Raw genomic sequence first — 20,495 nt, forward strand, 5'->3', positions numbered from 1 at the left:
TTTCAGAGACTTTCTGCTTTCCAAAACCAGCTCCACAAGATCCCATTTCCTTAAAACCAAAGGTTCCCACATTTAGTGTCACCAGGGTTATGAGTGTTTCACCAAATTAATAACAGTTGCAAATATTTTTGTTTTGACAGTAATTGCAGTCTTGAGATGTAAAAAGATGTTAAAGGTATTTGACTGACAGTCCATCTATGAGCAGATACACCATAAGTCTCCTAGCAGATGCACCTATTACTTGACGTACTGTTTACCCGCTTGGTGACATTGAGGCTAACCTTGGAGTCACCTCCCCCGCTGCCACATTCTCCTTTGTCGTACCACCATTTGTTTTTCAATTTGTCCAAGAGGCCTTGTTCATTCAGTTTTAAAACTGCGAGGTTAACAGCATTTCTTGAAACGATAAAACATATTTTGTAAGAAACTGTAGAGCTGTTAAGATGTTATAAGGAATGAGGACTTAGCTCTTTTGTAAGCTTCCCACGAATGCTAAATAAACCTCTCATTTGCTATCTGGCAGCTCCATACACAGCACTCCAAATGGAAGGCAACTGCAACTCATTCAAAAGCATTCAACCTGCAGTACTTGGTGCACACTGACTCACTTTGGTTATTGCCTGATAACTGATTACATTGATTTTTTTTTTTTTGTAAAACTATGATAAACTTGTATTTACTAATAATGGTGAAATAATTACACCTTGAATTCCTTTGCTTCTAACAATGTCAATGACCCAAAAGAGACTGAAATAATTCATTCCTTGAAGAAAAACAAAATGTCATTAAAAAAGCCAACAACAACAAAAACCATAACAAAACCTGCTAATCCGGTACTGAGCTTCTATTCATAAAGAATATGGCCTGATTATTTTTCCCTCTATTGTTTGTGGGGTTTATTGATTCAGTGCTTTGAATTCTCTCAGAATTGCAGATTTCCAGGCTCTTTGAGTTTCATGAGGCTAGGCAGGAGACAGTGACATCTCTTAGGGGTGTTCTCATGTCAAATTTGGGTTTGTTCCTAAACACTGGATGCAATTTAGAATCAGAATGATGAATCCATTTTGATTGTTTAAATTAGCGACTGAACCCCAGGACATCACGCTGCATCTTTACCAAAACCATTCTAGATTAGATTTTTGTCTGCTTTTAGTGTCTTTATAGAGGAATAGCAGAAGTGTTTTCTATTCTAATTATTCTCCAAGAGTCATAAGATTTTTGCCTTCCTCGTGTTTGGTTTCTCCTGTTTTTACAGTAAAGTTTACACAGGACTCATTGACTCTTTCAAGAGGACTTCTCAGTGTTTAACTAGAATTTTGTTAAATCTTAGGAATGCCTTAATCTACTCTGGAAATGTGGACACAAATGTTCTGTCTGTGTTGTTTGGGAAGCACTAAGTTTGGTGATTTCTTAAAGCCAAATGAAGTGTCAGTCAAACATACATATATATATATATATATGTATATATATATATATGTATGTATATTCAGCATGATTTAACAGTAAAATATCATTTAACTGCTTAACAACAGTAACATTTTTGGCTATTTTAACACTAAACCATCTGTTTATTTGCTTATTCTCTTAAAATTTGTACCTGGTATTTCAGGAAAATTATTTTCTTTTCCATTTCTGGATTGGAAAGTATATTTTTCCTGACAAAACTGTTCCTGGGTTCAAGAATTAGATTGCTATTTCTTAAATGCTGATTGAATAATTAGCTCTTCCTGCTTTTAGAAGCAAGTGTGTATTAGTAGAGTAAAATTATTACTATATTTTCTAAATTGAGCAATGTCACATAGCCAATTTTATCACCAAGAGGATAAAATTAAAATGCATGCATGCATCCCTACACAGTCAGTGAAGATAAGAAATGTCAAAGATTTTTTTTTGTTTGTTTGTTTTTCAAGACAGGGTTCCTCTGATGAAATGTCTGAGTTTTTTAAAAAATCTATTGTGAAGAAAAAAACAAACTTAAATTTGTTTAGCTCTTTAAAAAAATAAACCCCACAAAAATGGCAAGTTTGACTTCAGTGAATGAAAACTATTAAAGTCTTGTATTTAGAAACTCTTCTTATCATATGATCAGTTTTAAATTCATATTAGTTTGAATTTTAAAAATGCAGTGGTATCCCAATTATTTCATATGTTGGTTCATACATTCTTTTGATTAAAAGTAAAATCATTTCATGAGAGGGTTATTTAACAGAGTTATTAGTCATACCCAAAGACAGTTTCACAGCACAATAGAAAAAAAATCACACAAAAAGGCAAAATAAAGAAATGAGTAAAGAAAATAAATCTGTATGTTGAGAAGATATTGTTTGGAATCAAACTGTCTGCAAAATTATTCTCAGAGTTTTCTTTCTCATTCCATCAAATAGGCCATGTAAAAACAATTTAGTTTCACACTGCTATCCATACATATAAGTATACATCTCTACTCGATTGATAAGATATAAACACTTGACCAATAGTTAAACAACTGCCCATTTCACAATTAACACACATACTTCCCTTGTAGAAGCTTGTGGTTCCTTGGTAAAGTGTACTTAATCCCGGTATGTATACAATTTACTGTTCTTCAATAATACAGTGTGGAAGAAATAAAATGTCCTTACTATTTAGATAGTGTATTTAGTATGCCAAAATTTTTCCAAGTTAATTTGCAACTACATGACAAAAGAAGTTATGTTCTTGTGTAATAGATTTGTGTTGTTTCAATGCCTCTTTGGATTGCTATTTAAACTGCAATGTAAGCCACGTGCATCGTTTTGAATCTGTTTTGTCTTATGAAATGAATTACTTTTATAATTAGTAAGGATAACAATCATCAGATGAGCTAAAATATGTAACATTCCTTCACTAATTTTACGAGAGCAGTTAAAAAGTACTTTTTATTCAGCTGACGTGTTAAAAGAACCGCTAAGGAAAGGTGGTAACCTTGACTGCAGAGGGCATTAAGCATCAGGTTAGTCAGGAGCAGAGAAAGTAAATCCTTGCTGTCAAGTATATTATTTCTGCATTGGAAACTCATTCACATATTCCAGACATTGTCTCCAAAACCAGTATCATAAACACTTATCAATTGTCAGGGATAGTCTTGCTGAACTACGCATCAAGAAAGCTGTGATGGCTGCTTTGCAGAACAGATGAGGAGAGTGGACATTTCTTGTATTAATTATCCCTTTGTATTGAATGCAACTTAAAGTCAAAAGAAAATAAATGATTTTCCTGTTATAAAGAAAAAGGTGCTGGTGGTAGAAAAATAACCTTTGGATACATTCTTGCTGGATATAAGAGCTTCATCTAGGACCCCAGATTTGTAGATGACAGATTTTGTGGGCTCAAATAGGACCCGCCTAAGTCACTCATTTGTCTTGTGTATTATGCCTCTGGGGAAGTTAAGAAAGAACTACTCTCCAAGGATGTTCAGTTTGAACTACGGATAGGGAATGTGACTGCAGTGGAAAGAGACACAGCTCCCTGCATAAATTATAGGACTTCTGGAAAGTTCTAAGGGGTTTTATTCCTGGAACTACTCTGCCAATATGAAAATTTGAAAATTCACCTTATTGACCTTATTTTTCAGACTCCAATAATTGATAACAAATGCTTTTGTTATTACTGAAGAGACACATAAAACCAAGTGCAAAATGAGAACTAGCAGGTGCAGATATTTGTATTTCCTTGTGTTGAGGAGTCTAACGCAAGCAAACTTTATCCAGTACCAGGCACATTTATCCTAGGCTAAGATAGTTAACTTTTCTCATGTGACTCCACAAATGATTTCTCATCAACTTGTATGGATTTGGATATGCATGCTCTTGTTGTTACTGCCCGATTCTTATTTGTAATAAATTTATCCTGCAGTGTGGTTTGTTTCTCTGTTGGTGAGGTATTGAAGTGTACAGCTGATACCATGTCTACCAAAATAAATGGAGCAAATTTTAATGCTTCCATTTGGTAGAGTATTATATTTGGAGTGGAGGTATATGGTGTGTGTGTGTGTGTGTGTGTGTGTGTATGTGTTTGTGTGTGTGTGTGTGTGTGTGTGTGTGTGAGAGAGAGAGAGAGAGAGAGAGAGAGAGAGAGAGAGAGCGCTCACTGGTCCTAAATTTGTGTATGTAAATGTGTGAAAGGGCAGAGGAGGATGTTAGGACTTTTCTACTAGAGTTAGTAAGCTAATGGCTCACAAAATTCAGCCATTTCATTGTCTCTGGACTGCACAGTGGTACATGGTCATATGCAGACATTTGTTTTTAATGTAGGTGCTGGAATTTGTGTTGAGTTACTCATGCTTGCTCTTACCCCCTTTATCCCTTCTCCAAGCCAAAATAGTATAATTTTAAAATTAAAATACAGTCACAGTAATGAATCAGTAAAACTGAATGTAAAATGATACAGATCCTTAGATTTAGTAAATGTCTTTCAATGGAAAATTGAAGTCATATATTGTCTGTAGATGAATAGATTTAAATATTTTTTTTATTACTCTAGCTGAAGGGAATTCAGTGCCATTTCACTTAACAAACAAGCATTTCATTACTGTCTAAGATGCCATAATTTATGCAGCTCACATTCTTTTGTCCTAGACTGTAAGACACCAGTACTTTATTATCCTGGTGTGGAAGGACCCCTTTATTAAGTACACATGAAAAACATCTCTCTTCAGCTTTAAGTCTCTGATGTCTTCACTGAAGAGTTTTCTTCATACTATATCTTGATGCAACTTAAACATCTGGCATTGTAGTGGCTACAACACTTATTTAAATCAGTTTTTCCAAAGACTCCAACAAATCCTAAAATATTTGCTTTCAAAAGCCATCAAAGTTGTGTGAACTAATAAGAAATTATATGAAAGATGAAGTTTATTTGGAGCCAGCAAAGAATTTTAAGCAATTTCTAACAGAAAAAATGCGAAAATCACAGGAAAGTAATTCAACCTTACATGGCACTAACTAACCTGGTGAGTTCAAACAATTTAAGTTCATTTATAAATTTATATTGAAAGATAAAAAATAAGCTGATGTACAGTATAGGTAAAGTTTAAAAATATGGGCATTTTAGCATTCTTATGATAGCATTAATAGCTATAAGGAAAATAAGTTGCTTTTCTATTTAAGAAGAAATTTAAGATGATTGCTTTGGGGAACCAATCCTATGAAATCAGACCAAATGTTAGCAGAATACCTTATAAAAATTCCAATAATATATTTATATATCAATAGAAGGAAATCAACAATTTTTAAATGAAAGTATTATGTTAGTTTTGGGTTCATACCTATTACAGAAGCTTGATTTAAATATCAGAAGCACTTAGTTTGTAGAGATTTACATGCTTAGAGCCAACTCTACTCTATCAAATTCTTCTAGATTAATGTAACTGCATTCTATACAGCTTCATAGGTTCTAGAAGTGAAAATATGAATAATCCGCATGACTGTTTTATATCCATTAAAATCAATATGTAAATCAATAGGCAAAATAGTATATCATATAATACCCAAAAGAAAAACTAAATAGATATTCATATTCATTGTAATCTGTGTGAAAAGAAACTTTCCATATTTTCAATGTTATCAAAAAACTGTATGAAAATACAACAAATCTCTGTGGGTAAGAGGATCTTTAAGTTGTTTTAATTACATCTTGCTCTCTATGCTTCTGTTTTAATTTAACACTCTCTGCAGTGGAACTCATTAGTAAAATTCAAGCAACCAGAAACAAACAAATCAAACCCTGTCATATTTTCTATGACTTGGTGATGGTTAGTTTGAATTGTTAACTTGTTACAGCTTAGATATATCTGGGCAGAGAAGAACCTCAGTAGGGATTGGCTTAATCAGGTTGGCCTTTGAACATATCTTGATTAATGTGGGATAACAGACTGAAACTGGGTGGCACCATTCCTGGGAATAAAGAAAGCAATCAGGGCGTGCACATTTCTCTCTGACCTTGACTCCAGTTGTGATGTCAACAGCTTCTTGGTGTTCTCTTGCTCTTGGAAACTCACTGGGATCTCACACTGCAACTCGACTATGTCTATTGTGTTGGACTATAACCTGGAATTGTGAACTAAAAGAAACCCTGTCCCCGGTAAGATTCTTTTTGTCATTTTATCACAGCCACAGAAATGAAACTAGTACATATACATAGAACTGTTGTGTTCAAGCCAAACTTTCTCTACTACTCTGTACTAACTCCAGTCTAAAGAAGAAGCAGAATCTTGGAGCTGTTGTCAAGGAGTTCAGAACACGTTGTCTGGCCTGATGTACGTCATTGGTCTTAGTTTAGTCTCTTGAGTCAAGGGCTGGAGGACCCTTGGTTTAGATGATATACAGGAGAGTAAGTGTAATTGAATTCTTAGGGAGACCTTCAGATTTTATGCTTCAATTAAACCCCAGAGAGCTGAACAAATGAAGAGTTACTGCACTAGCTTCCAGAAATTTTTTGGTGTTTATTCTTTGTAATGTGCATGCCCAATTCTTATTTGGGGAGTTAAGTCTGAAGGAGGTTAGTGTTCAAGAATCACTGTATCACTGTGATTACTGTGAGGCTGTCTGGCAGGCACTTAGCTATAGATTGTGGTATGAAAGACGTTTAATTACAGTGTGAGTCTCTGTGTGTGTGTTTACACGTGCATGCGTATATGTGTGTACTTGTATACACACATGTGTGTACACAGGCATCGGTGTCTGTGCATGCAGAGCCTAGAGGACTCCATTGAGTCTTTTCTTTTATCACCTAGTTCCTTATTCCCTTCAGACAGTCACTCACTGAACTTGGATCCAGGCTGGCTTCTACAAGTCATAGTGATCCTCCTGTCCCCAGCCCCCAATAGCATTGAGGTTAGAGATGACCATGCCCAATTTTTTATATACATATAAAAAATGGGTTCTAGGGATCTGATTTCAGGTCCTTGTGCTTGAAAAGCAAGCTCTCCTAGCTACTGAACCTTCTCCTCAGACCCTTAATTATGTTAATGTTGAATATTTTAAGATTACTTTTCACCAACATTTCTTGGAGTTTAGTTTCATATTGTCAATCTTAGATAATAAATTCCAATTTACAACTGATATTCGGTCATGGGTCTCTTAGGATGTGATGAAAACTGGATGTTTTCTCAATAAAATGTACAAAGATGCACACATTAATTGGCACATGATCACAGGGAGTTCCTAGACTTTGGAAAGTTAGTAATGCATATGGATTCAGATGTCTGCACTAGACTCTAGCAACAGCTGCTTGAAAATTAACTGTGACTTCTCTTATGCATGCCTATTAGAAACAGGAGATACAAATCCAAACTGATTCCATGCTGGCTGCATATTCATCAGAGAAGTTTGAGCCTATCATTTGTCTGGGAGTGATAATCAGGGCTCTACATCTGTGATGATTAAATAAACATATCATAAAAGAGATTTGAAAAATACCTACGTAATGTATTGATGAGAGGATTTAAGTAAACCGAAAAAATATCGAGGAATCCATCTTACATACTGTCAATTTCATTTTATAGCGGGGCTGCTTCGCAGTTTTAGAGTGTTCTCTGCCTCTTTCAGTTTTTCTGCTGTCTGCAAGAGTTATGAAGGGTGGCTTTGGATGAGGTCATAACCAGCTGGTTTCGAAGATGCTTTGTATTTTCCAGGACAGAATTTACTTTCCAAGATAAGGTCACTATTTGTCTACAGTACAGTTCAGAAAACTGAAAAGTGGTTGCTGTCATTCATTGAATGTGGGATGTTCTACAACATGATGCCATGAATGTCTAAGCCTTGCTGTGATGAGTACAAGCTATGCAAGCTTGCTTCTGTTCTGGACTTTGGATTCTTCTACCTTCTAGATTCTGCTCCTTGCTCTTCCTAATATGATTTATATTCCATGAACCACAGGTCATATTTCTTTTATATCATTGCATGTTTCCTAAAAGTTTCAATGACAGCTTTAAGGATTTATAATCTTGAGAATTTTTTTACTCAACGTGTAGACTAGAGGTTTTCTTCCTTTCTCACTTCACAGATATGATCGTGGAGGCCTAATGACAGTTAGGTGACTTGTCCAGCAAAACACCGCTGACTGGGAGTCATCTGCCTTCAGGTCCAGTGCTCTTTCCCAAGTAATTTGATGACCTGCTCCTTGTCAAAGCACCTTCCTCTGGGTAAATGCTATTTTCATCCTGGTTCGTCTCTCTGAGGAACTTGTGCTTTTCCTGAGAAGCTTGCCAGACTTGGTGGGATTTTACTGGTTAAGCTGTGGGGGCATTTAACATATATCTACTCTGCATGAATAAGTTGGTATCTCTGACCTCGCTATTACACACTTTTTCATGTAAACCCTGAAAGGCAAATGATCTTGTCAATCCAACACTTACTTCTTAAATATGGGCAGATCACTTGCAGTCAATCTTCTATAAGAAGTGATATCATTAAACTCTATAGTGGTGATTTAAGTACATGGTAGCACAGCCTTTTCTCCCAAGGTTGAAATAAGATGTATATTTACAATATGATGTTCTCAGTTATCTAAATTCTAACTTTTGAATTCCTAAGAATATCATCACAAGAAACTTTTATGATCTTTTATATTAGATAGGAAAATTTACTCAGAAGGAATAACATACAATAAAATAACAAGACCGTGGCAAAACCCAATCTGATGTTGAATTTTTGCTTCTCTTCCTTTTCTATGCTTAACTATGTTTAATAATCATGATTCTGAAAAGTGTGCCTGCACTCATATTTTCATTTCTGTAATACGGGCCTTATCACCTAGCACCAGGTCCACTGTCTGTTTCACTCCCTTAGCACCCGAAGTCAGAACGAACTCTATTCTTTGTAGAGATATAGCATATTCACAAACAGCTTCCAGGATTTGTGTTGCCTCAAGGTGTTATTGTAACTTTTCTGAAATTCAAGGCCTATGTGTATTTTTAAAGTGTAATATTGCTATCATATGAGTAGGCTGGCTCTATTCAACAAATGAGAAAAGTGGGGCCTTAAGTTTAATGCTATTCACTGGGAACACCTACTTAACATTGGAGTTGAATCTACTCAGCACACCAAGCCTTTATATGCACATCCTCTCTGTCTTTAGCCAGAGTAGCTTCCTGATAGCTCCAAAAGTTTTTTGCTTAGGATTGACTTCAAACAGAATAGACCCTTAATCGGTAATTTCTTTCCTTATTCATCTCACATTTTCTACATCTTTTATTTGTCCACTTACTAACTTATTCATTCAACCAATATTCCATGCTTATCTCTCTGAACCACTTTCATAAGGTCTCTCTCAGTAACCTCAGATCATGTAAGGATAACTACTGTGTATGACAGTCACAGCTCAGTCATAGACTTGTTTGCAATTTAATGTGTGTTTGTGCTCTGCTTGCTTAGATAGCAGAATCTTAGAGAGCCATACCTTATGGGACTAAAGTAGCTCAGTCAAGACGCAAAACAAGGCATAGATGTGATACTCAGTAACTGGTACTACATGGAAATACTTTTGAGGGACCTAGATAAAGCAGAAGACTAAGATGGTGGGCCATGAGAAGGGATCTTTCTGCTGTGGAGACTAACAGACTTGTGGAACTATATGATATGAGGTATGTTTTAAAATAAAATGCTTCAAAAATTTTTGTCAAACATTGGCAAAAATATTAATACTGAAATATTAACACTCTCTATAAGAATAAAGAGGTAATTTATCTATAAAATAATAGAGGATGGTGTTTCATTGGGATTATTGCTGAAGGGATCATTCATGCACTTTGTTTCTAGAGTAGGAAAGGACATGATAAAATCAGATGTTATTTGTGTTTTAGCATCAAGGAGAATATAATATTTTCAACTATATTTAAAAATAAAGGGCCCAGGTAAGGTGTTTTGCAAATCTATCTTAATTTGGCTACTTTTATCCCATAAAACACTTTTAGATAAGACTTTTGTCACTAACTTTACTAATTGGAATAGTTAATACAGTCATTAGAGAAATTAAATGTCATATCTATCATTAATATAGACTAAATGCCTGGTGCACATTTAGTCTGACTTGAGCGAAATTTATTTCACTTCATATTTTATATTTAGCTCACAAAATGTGTCTGGCTCACTTTCACTTTCAAATATTTCAGAATTCCCAGAAAATTCTTGGGTGAGAACAGCTTCAACTTTTCTTTCTAGTATAGTACCTTAGGCTTTTTTACAGTAGGTAAGTATTTGGAGCTTATCATACAAAATAATATTTGTGTTAATAGATTTTCTCTCATAATCTTGTCTTTCTTATTGGCTTTTGGCTAGGTGAAAGAATAGTAAAAACAGAAAAAGGAGCCTGAGTGATAAAATTGTTGTTTATAAAGGATTAGCTAAAGAAAGGAGAGTGTCTGTATTTTCCAGTGCTAAGGGCAAGTTGTGGGCTCAGAAAAAGAAGAACATGAGAATTTTTGGTCAAAGAACTTTGTTTTGCAGTTCATAAAGATAGTATTGAGTTTACACCTTTATCCATAAAGGTAATAATCTGCTTATTTTACCTTCTTTATTTTAAACATATATTTTGTCCCTATATGACCTTTGTGCTCATGTGTGTAAATGAGTGTGTAGTAGTGCATTTTGTGGGGGTCAGAGGATGTACTTGGGTAGTGAGCCCCCTCTTCTACCATGTTTGAAACAGCTGTGTAAGCACAGCTAGCTGTGTAAGCACAGCTGTGTAAGCACAGCTAGCTGGCTCATGATGTTCTGGAGATTCTGTCTCAGCCTCCCTTCCCTGTAAGAAAACTGGGATTATGCATTTTACTCTTTACTAGGGTTATGAGAACCCGAATAAGGCCAGCATGACAACTGCTTTGCAAATGGAACCTTTTTCTTTCTGCACCCTTAATTGCTTACCTTTTAGATAACAGGGTTCACAACACAAACACATTAAAATGTGCAATAATTATTATCAATTAGATTCAAAATGACAAAGCTGAAGTTCTATTTTTCTGTTTTCATTGTGTGTGTGTGCATGATACGTGTGTGGAGCATGTGTGCCAGAGCATGCATGTGAGGGTCAGAAAACAACTGTGTATCTTCCCTTGGGAACTCTTTTGTGGAAAAACAATGTGAAAAAGATACCAAAGACAATAATGAGGAAGGTGAACGTACCATGGAAGTAATTGAATGTCAACATCAAGAAGCCAGTGGGTAAGGGTATATCAGCAGCTGGAAATAGTGCTCAAGAAAATATTTTCCTTTCCTATGTTTTTTTTTTGGTATAATTGCAACATAATGCATTAAAAAATCTTATGAAGTCTAAATTACTTGAGCTTGAAAGTTTAGCCTGATGTTGTTTAAAAAATAGATATTATTAAATTTATAACAAACTTTTATTAAAAACTTGCTTGATAGCCGGGCGATGGTGGCGCACGCCTTTAATCCCAGCACTCGGGAGGCAGAGGTAGGCGGATCTCTGTGAGTTCGAGACCAGCCTGGTCTACAGAGCTAGTTCCAGGACAGGCTCCAAAGTCACAGAGAAACCCTGTCTCGAAAAACCAAAAAAAAAAAAAAAAACAAAAAAAAACTTGCTTGATAATAATGTATTTTGTGAGAAATATTTTGGAGTTTAGTTTAACAATTTTATACTATCTTGTCTATCATGTTTTAATTAATAATCACTATGAATATTCTATATACAGAGAAATGAACAACTAAAGACTTTAAATCTCAATGGAAGATTGGTATTGATATTTAATGAGGAGAGAAAAAATGAATGCAGTAACATACAACTATTATGATTTATGTGAAGGTTTCCCTTTTATCCTGTTTTAAAATTTGTAAGTGGCTATTGAAATAACTACTATACATAGGTAGCAATCTGATTTTTTAATGCTGGTGGGTTAAAAAATATAAATTTATAAAGAAAAAGGGATTAACAAATATTTGGGGGAGGGGTTTCCTTCAAATGGATGGAACCCATTCTTTTGAAAGAAAACTCCCCTCTTACCTTGGTCCTGGAGCTGGTTAGTTCTCCTCTGTCCTCCTCCTAGGGGAGAAATACCCAAAGTTAAACAATAATAGAACATGGTCTTGTATTAAAGTCAAGTTCAGTTCTGGCCAACCCCTTCCTCAGGTCTCACATGATACTACCAACTGTCTGATATGATGGGGCTTCCACAGAATCTGATTGAAACTCATTTTAAATATTAAGCCAAAGGGAATGAACAAAGTTGTGTAGTGTCACCTGCTCAATTAGTCTGTCTAACCAGAGAACTCTAATAAGTTTCAGACTGGCTTACAACAGGAAATTTCATGGGATGGCACTGCTTGGGACAGGGTAAGGAACACCAAGAGTTCCCATGGAGAAGGGGGTGTCCTGATATTCCTCTTGCACATGGAAATGAAACTATAGTGCTAGGAGCAATATTGTGTTTCTAGTTGAACTTAATTTGATCCAATAAAAATAATAATTATTGTAAAAATTGAAAATAACATGCCGAGGGAACATTAGATGGGAAGATGAGGAAAGTCTCATCTAAAATAGGAAACCATAGGTGATTTTTTTTATGTTAATTTTTACCTACCATCAAGGCTTAGGTTTGAATTCATGAGAGTTCAGGGCACTATAACCATTATCAGGTGCACTTTTCCTCTTTAGATCATCTGTATTTAATTAAGACTCTTGTTGTCTTTAGACAGATGCACAGCATAGTGAAAGAAGTTTGAGTATTCAATAATAATGAATAATGTCCACAATAGCACCCCAGTCACTCATCAGCTACATGACATGTGTTCCCATAGAGTCACATGTCTGGATGAATATAACATTAACTCCAATTGGTTGCTAGAATCAAATCTGAGAATATATCCATTTACATACGCTTTTACATGACAGCTATTCTTAAATATTTACTTTTCACTGTATAGTCTCCAAAATATTTGAATTATCTTACCTCTGTTGAGAGTATTTCCTATTTAACTGATCTTAAAGTCAGTTTACAGTTACCCTTTGGCATAATTTCAGAGAGGGTGGATGATTAACTCCCATACAAAATCAAATACCAGACAATTGATTGAATTCTGTGAGACATAAAGGAGAGTAGAGACCAAGAATGAGCCTGAACCCATGCAAGATCATGTGCTATTTTATTTAACTTTGGGTAACTTATTTAAAAACTTCATCAAGTAAAATGATATCAGGTGAGCAGATGGATGCATGTGGGAACCTCAATTGTCCCAGTATGTTATAGAGACTGGAAAATGAGGTGCATTGTCTATAGTATCCTAATGGTTGTTATGAAAATGTGCGGGAGGGGGCATGGCAAATTCTGTGTTACATCAGGAAATCTTATTTCCATCTGTCACTCATCTGGTTTGCACTCGGGTCACTTCAAGAATTTTAATGACCTTCAAGTTTCGTGATATAAACATGATGTAATAAAAGTTTTCCAGTTGCAACATAATGTTCTCCTTAGTAAATATACTAAAAATTTCTATCCTAAAAATTGTTTTTCCTTCTAAACATTATAAAATTATATACTACTTTTTTTCTGAAACAAATACAACCAAAAATTGTAAATCATGCTTAAAATGAAAAAAGTGTACATTTTATCTTATAAAACACCCATTTCATCCATGGTTGTCACAGTTTTGAACTAAAATCTTTGTGTTTAGAAATAATACAGGAATCAAAGAGAGAAAGCAACTATAGATACATTGCCTGGGCTCAAAATTTAAAATTATCATGCAGCATTTACACTTTGGGGGTAAGTGGTCGTTACTTGAGATAAAAAAAATGGGAAAGAAATTATTATTATCATTACCATAATGTCCTTAAAAGCCATCTTCTCAAGTACTATATATTGAAAGATCATATTATACGGAGGAAATTTTATGTCTCACATCTGCATGTGAAAATATAAGAGTTGTTCTCAATAGTATTCAAACAAATATACAGATTAATTCTACCTTTTGATTAATTCTACCTATGGATTTTCTTACATAGGTGCCTCATCAAACATGTGAAGCCAGTATTTTATTTCATATCCATTCACAAATGTGTGTAAGACTTGCATCTCTGTCTGAGAAATACTTTTACCAACACTTTTCCATTTCACAATATAACAGATCACAACACAAGAAGTTCCTATCATCTGAGACTGACTCTCCCCATCTTACAACTCAAAAGAGGTCTAGAGAGTTCTAATACTGAAATACACAGCCCGGCAGCTTCTCACCTGAAGTTTTCTGAAGTAGGAACCAAGCTGGTTCCCACCTCATGCTACTTTCTAAGAGGCTGAAAATCTCTTCTAATTTTTCTTGATTGAACAAGTCAGATATTGGAGATTAATAGGCCAATAATTTTCTGTATCTTTGTGGAACCAGCTTTAACCATGGTAAAGTTCTTTTCTTTTTCTTTTTTGGCTGATTTGTCAACGACCTCTGTATTTCCGCAGTTAAATAAGAATTTATCCTATTTTTAACTTAAATTTAAATTTATGAAAATTTGATTCCTATGTGGATATTTTTAATGTGCCTTGACATTATTATATTGGCAAAACTGAGACAAAGAGAGAATTTAAAGATCTGTATTAATATTTAAAATTGCATACTTTTTGGTAAATCTTTTCCCATAAGAGCACTGGAGAAAGGAGTCAGAAGACGTCAGTTCTAACTTCAGCTGGGGAACTCTGGGCAAGTCACCTAACCCTTGTTTACAGTGTCATCTCTACAATAACGTGACAGAATGGAGTCAGAAGTTAAGCACATATTTGAAGAGAGTGACACATTATGCTATCTCAGTGAACATTTCACTTTAGAAAGATACCGGGCAATGATTTTGAATGTTCTTTTTGAGCCAAATGTAAACACCCTTAAAAGTCAGCAAATTAAGCAGAAAATTAAATATTAGATGAACAGATATTTTTTGGTCAATGTACTATTCATATTATTATATTATTTAGTAGTAAGTAACTAACTGTCATGGGAGATGGTGCCAGGCCAGTTCTCTTGCGCCCTGCAGTTTCCTGAGTAGCTTCAAATGTAAAACAGGTACTATTTTAGGTCCTTGGTACCTGCTCCAAGAATTCTACTACAAAATTTTGCTTTTATGTTAAAGATTCTAGTGATAAGAAAGTGAAACTTGTGGCCATGTGGTGGTGGCACAAACCTTTGTTTCCAGTAGTTGAAGGCAGAGGCAGGTGGATATCTGTCAGTTTGAGGTCAGGCCAAAACTGTTGCACACAGAAATCCTGTCTGGAAAACCTGAATTTAAAAAGGGAAGGGTGGAAATGGGACTGGAGACAACATTTCTTTTCAATTTTTGAAAGTACTAGGTGCAAATATCTAGACAGAAAGAAATCTGAAAGCTGGAGTTGATGAAGTTTAGTCACAGTAGGAATATGGCCTGTTGGCACTTCAGAGAGAGACTCAGGAGGTAGTCATTCTTGGTTGTTTTTATCTGTCTCTGTCAGTGAAGCAACACGGAAGAGAAATCCATATATGTTTTCATTTACTTTGAAAGTGAGTAGCTGTTAGTATCTCTTTTATTTGATCAAAGCTCAAATGTAATTCTCACTCCTATTAGCTGCTAAACAGTGCTCACTTTAATGTTTTCTTAAAGACTTATCTGTGCTCATTTTGTTCAGAGAGCACTCCAGAATAAAAAAAAGAACTATAACCTAAGTGAACTCTAGTTAATTTCAATATGATAGCTATATGAATTTGTGTGGTCAGTTAGATTTTAAAGCTAATTTCTGTGACATCTCGGTATTTTAGGCGTTGAAAAACAAGACTGAAGTAGAATCGGTGGTTTCATGCTTTTAATTTTTCTTTGTTGTTGAGTTGTGTGCTGTGAAAGATATACATTGAAATGGTGTCATATTGTTTTTGGAAGTGATTTTCATATTTTGTGCATCTTTCCCTAGATTTTAGATTGCAAGAAACTGTGGGATCTACTCATATAAAAGAAATGGTGCTCATGTTCTCCCTCCTTCTGCTCCTCATTAGGACCTTGGGAGCTCAGTCCAGTGCTCCAGTGTGGATCTCTGTCTCTATCTCCATCCCTCACCAGATGAAGGTTCTATGATGATATGCAAGATATTCGTCAGTATTGCTATAGGATAGGGTCATTTCAGGTTCCCTATCCCCAGCTGCCCAAGGAATTAACTGGGGACCTCGGCTTGGGAACCTGGGAGCCACTCTAGGTTCAAGTCTCTTGCCAACCCTAAGGTGGCTCCCTTAACTAAGAATTGTGCTTCCGTGCTCCCCTATCCAACCTTCCTTTATCCCAATCCTCCTTTTTCCCCAAGTCGGGACCACGAGGGGTGCACCCACCCACTGAGACAGTGGAGCTGATCTATTGGGAGCTCACCAAGGCCAGCTGGACTGTGACTGAAAAAGCATGGGATAAAACTGGACTCTCTGAACATGGCGAACAATGAGAGCTGATGAGACGCCAAGGACAATGACAAGGGGTTTTGATCCTACATAATGTGCTGGCTTTGCTGGAGCCTAGCCAGTTTGGATATTCACCTTCCTAGATATGGACGGAGGGGGGAGGGTCTAGGACTTACCACAGGGCAGGGAACCCTGACTGCTCTTTGGACTGGAGAGGGAGGGGGAAAGGAGTGGGGGGATGGGGAAAAGGGTGGGAGGAGGGGGAGAAGGGTGGGAGGAGGGGGAGGGAAATGGGAGGCTGGAAGGAGGTGGAAACTTGTTTTTTTTTCTCATTTTCTCAATAAAAAAAGATTTAAAAAAAAAGAAATGGTGTTCAGTTATGAAAAATTCTGCATATCAAAAACAATAAACAGAGCTAAAGACATTTCAGTGGTTTGCTAGTCTACTCATCTTTTATTAAAAATATCTTTTAATCAGTAGATTGCTTACCTCTCAGAATGCTCAGTCATCTAAAGAAGTAAAAGACAGTTTTCTATTTAGGTATTTCCTTGCATGTTATCCTGTATCTATATAACAATCTTAGATGTCTGCTAGTTCTTTCTGAAACCAACAATTAGAGGTCTACTTTGGGCATGAGGAGAAAGCTTTAAAGTAAATGGACTTAGTTTTCTTATTATAACTTAAGGAAAAATATAATTCTAAATAAAAAAATTACTACTTCCTATATTGTTCTGTAACTGCAAAACTTTTTTATCTTCTCTTTCTTAAATAAGATGTTATAAAACTTGTTCCAGTTTGGCTGATACTATCTTGAGACATAAGAAGTTTATCTCATCTATAGTGGTGTGTGAATACTTTCTTACATATTTTAATGAAGTAGATGGTGAAGTTGATTTTCATGTTTGCAGAAGATCAGTTTTATCTGTGATCTCTTAAGTTGATGATTCTCATCAACATAAAACTGTGTTAAAGTATCACTGCAGAGAATGTTACAATGAGGAGTAGTAAGCTTTAAGACAGCTGTTTTTCACCTGTAGGTCATGACCTTTTTGGAGGTCAAATGGCCCTTTATGGAGTCCCCTAAGACCATCAAAAATACATATATTTACATTATTTTTCATAATAGTCACAAAATTATAGTTATGAAATAGCCAAGAAAATAATTTTATGCTTGGGGGTCACACAACATGAGGAACTGTATTAAAGGGTCACAGCATTAGGAGGGTTGAGAACCATTGCTTTAAGGCATCTTATATTAATGTCCACTTTACTATGTGTATTTCTAAGGTTTTAATTTGTATGTGTATACATGATACAAGATATTCTTTATCTTCCTAATTATTGCATGTATAAAGAGTCTTATTTTACCTTCTCTTCTCTAGTTTCACCCTAATCTGTCTATATTCTCTCAGGTAAGAATGGTCTGGAACTATAAGGGGCAGGGATCTATTGCAGTATTGTTAGAAGGCTTCTCTTTTTTCTCCAGATTTATAAGAGCTAATTAAGAACTGTGATCCTGAGAAGCCTGAACTAAGGCTGCCATACCTTTCTGAGGGGCCCAGGCCATACTTTACCCCACTGAAAGGCATAGGCTGCCCCTACCCTGCATGCTTTAATTTAGGAAGATGTGTGAAGAACTGCATCTGCTAGCATTGTTACATTTACTACTTAATCTTTGCTGATGTTCTCAGGCTACACCAAGAGCTATTCATAAATTAAATACAGAGAGTTTTCTCATTTAAAAGCCAAGCGAACCTGTGTGTCATCTATAGACATCATAGTCCTATGTGCTGAGATGTTATGTTTAGGGAGCTTTCCTGACACATTCTCTTCATTGAATAGTTATTTAAAAAAAGAGATTTCAAGAACCAATTTGTAGTCATTGTGCAAACGTGTGTTATAGAGAATAACAAACAAAACCTTATACTGGAAAATTTAAGCCTGGATCTAATGAATGTTGAGTATGAATGTACAGGTAAATTTAATGTTAAAGGAACAAAGGGAAGCATGACTGTGTTTTACTAAACTGAAAACTTCAAAGTGCAGGAATACAGTGTTTTCACAAACTAATCCCATGCATACATTAACGTTTGCCTGTGATGTTAGCCCCTCCTTGTGATGATGGCACAGGTGCGTCTCCTGTGTTGGGAGTGCACTCATCTTATGTCTGTACACTCTAACTCACTCTGACCAGGTACAGTTGAGGATGTTTGATGGAGGATGATGGAGGATGATGGAGGAAGGTCATGGGCTAATAAAGGCACTGCCCTGGCCCATTTTATTGGTTAGAGGATAGGTGGGAGGAGTAAACAGAACAGAACGCTGGGAGGAAGAGGAAGTGAGGTCAGACGCCACAGCTCTCCTCTCAGGAGCAGACGCCAGAGAGAGACGCCATGCCCTGCTCCCGGGATGAAGCTCCGACCCAGGATGGACTAGGCTAGAATCTCCCCGGTAAGCGCACCTTGGGGTGCTACACACAGATGATTAGAAATGGGCTAAATTAATATGTGAGAATTAGCCTAGAAGATAAAGGGCCAAGCAGTGCTTAAAAGAATACAGTGTCTGTGTAATTATTTTGGGGCATAAGCTAGCCGAGCAGGCGGCCGGGGTGCTGGGAACGCAGCCCCGCCGCCCCTATTACCACAGATGTTGAAAGTGTCAAATGGCTAGGTTCTCTGGTGCAGGGTGTTTGCCCCTCAGTCAAGATGTAATGAGAGCAGCTTGCCCATATAGTTTGCTTAGATGAGCAAATTCAGTTCAACACAAAATCAGAAACATCAGGCTCAGCTTTACTGGTATTTCCTGCTCATTTTCTGCCTTCTAGGATATTGACTTTACATATTTCTCCACCTACCCTTCTGTAGAAAATCCTTTTCTCATTTGAATATTGACATTGTGTCACTTCCTAGTTCTTAGCTTTACAGAACCTTCTGAAGAAGTGTTTTCACTCCAAGCCCACTGTGAAGATTTGTAAGTGGGAATTCATACCTAACTTCTGTCCACAATGATAGAAAGAGGTGATTCATACTAAAAGAAGCCACCACACACTTGCTTTTTCTCTTCTACATCCTTAAACAGACAACCTTGTTTACTATTATTGATTTATTTATGAAACAGGGTCTCATGTAACCCAGGCTGTTCCCAAACTCCCAATTTTCTGAGAATAACTTTGAGCTCTTGATCCTCCTAGCTCCACCTCTCAAATTCTTTAATTACAAGTACACATTACAATTCCTGATTTTATTTTCTATGAGGCAAGTGCATGAATTGAAAGAGCAATAGTTTGAAATTTTCTTGAATATCACAGCTGGGGTCTACTCTTGGTTTCCTCATCAAATCAAGCTTCCAAAGCTTAGACTACACAATTTCTCCTGTAGAAATTTTATTTTATTAAATATATATTTCTTTGAGATATTAGAAGCTAAAATAACCAGAAAAGCCCTACTTATTCCTGCCATAAAAGTCACTAAAATATAAGTGTAAAGATAAAAATGAAAAAAAAAAACCACAACTAAATACCAAATTTTGCAACTGCCGCATGTACCCAGAATGGACAACTTACAAATCACCTGGAAAAATCTCAGTTGGAAGCCAGCAACCATCTATAGAATTATGTGCCAGAGGATTTGAATCTAATGGGAAGAGAAGTAAAATGACATCATGTATGGTGTATCATCTAGAGACCTAGAAAAAGAGCAATGATTCTTTCCTCTTACAGGGACCTCTCATTTTAGCCATTTTTTTTCAACTACTGAATGGCTAAATTTAAAACCTTGAATTTCTGATGGTTGCAGGAAGATCCATGTCTCTTACAGTGCTCAAACATCTGAAAATGGAATGATGAAGTAAATGGATCTTTTTTTGCCATCATTTTCCCCAGGACACATTTGCCCCAGGTAAACACACATGCATTTACCACATGACATCTCAATTTCTGAATATAAAATAATTGTTCTTCACAGTACATGCCAGCATCTCTATAAAGAACTAGGGAGTCTTTAAGTGCAATAGTACTGGGAGAACTTGCATGCTTCCGTGTTTCTGTTCATGCTGGAAGGTAACGCTGTGGGAACTCCTTCAGGCAATGACCTTTGGGATGCTGGCCCACTTTGAGCGTGGTCTTGGGTA

The 20,495-nt window shown here is 36.1% G+C and overlaps 1 protein-coding gene across 11 annotated transcripts in view; it reads right to left on the reverse strand.

Annotated features, from left to right (window-relative positions):
* Positions 1–20,495, reverse strand: part of Gria4 (glutamate ionotropic receptor AMPA type subunit 4) — a 359,432-nt gene that overhangs the window by 13,639 nt on the left and 325,298 nt on the right. For 4 of the 11 annotated variants that reach the window (XM_041657390.1, XM_041657391.1, XM_041657388.1 and 1 more), the window contains exon 15: positions 282–396. The exons of 5 other annotated variants lie outside the window; for them this stretch is intronic. In XM_041657390.1, the coding sequence (XP_041513324.1) occupies positions 282–396 (115 nt within the window). Of the gene's footprint in view, positions 1–281; positions 397–11,976; positions 12,016–20,495 lie in introns of those variants that run through there. 2 more of the 11 variants (XM_041657396.1, XM_041657395.1) reach the window with 2 other exon arrangements.

Source organism: Microtus oregoni, unplaced genomic scaffold, assembly GCF_018167655.1.
Source record: "Microtus oregoni isolate MIOR12 unplaced genomic scaffold, Mior012 000008F_ref0000371, whole genome shotgun sequence".
Taxonomy (NCBI): Eukaryota; Metazoa; Chordata; class Mammalia; order Rodentia; family Cricetidae; genus Microtus; species Microtus oregoni.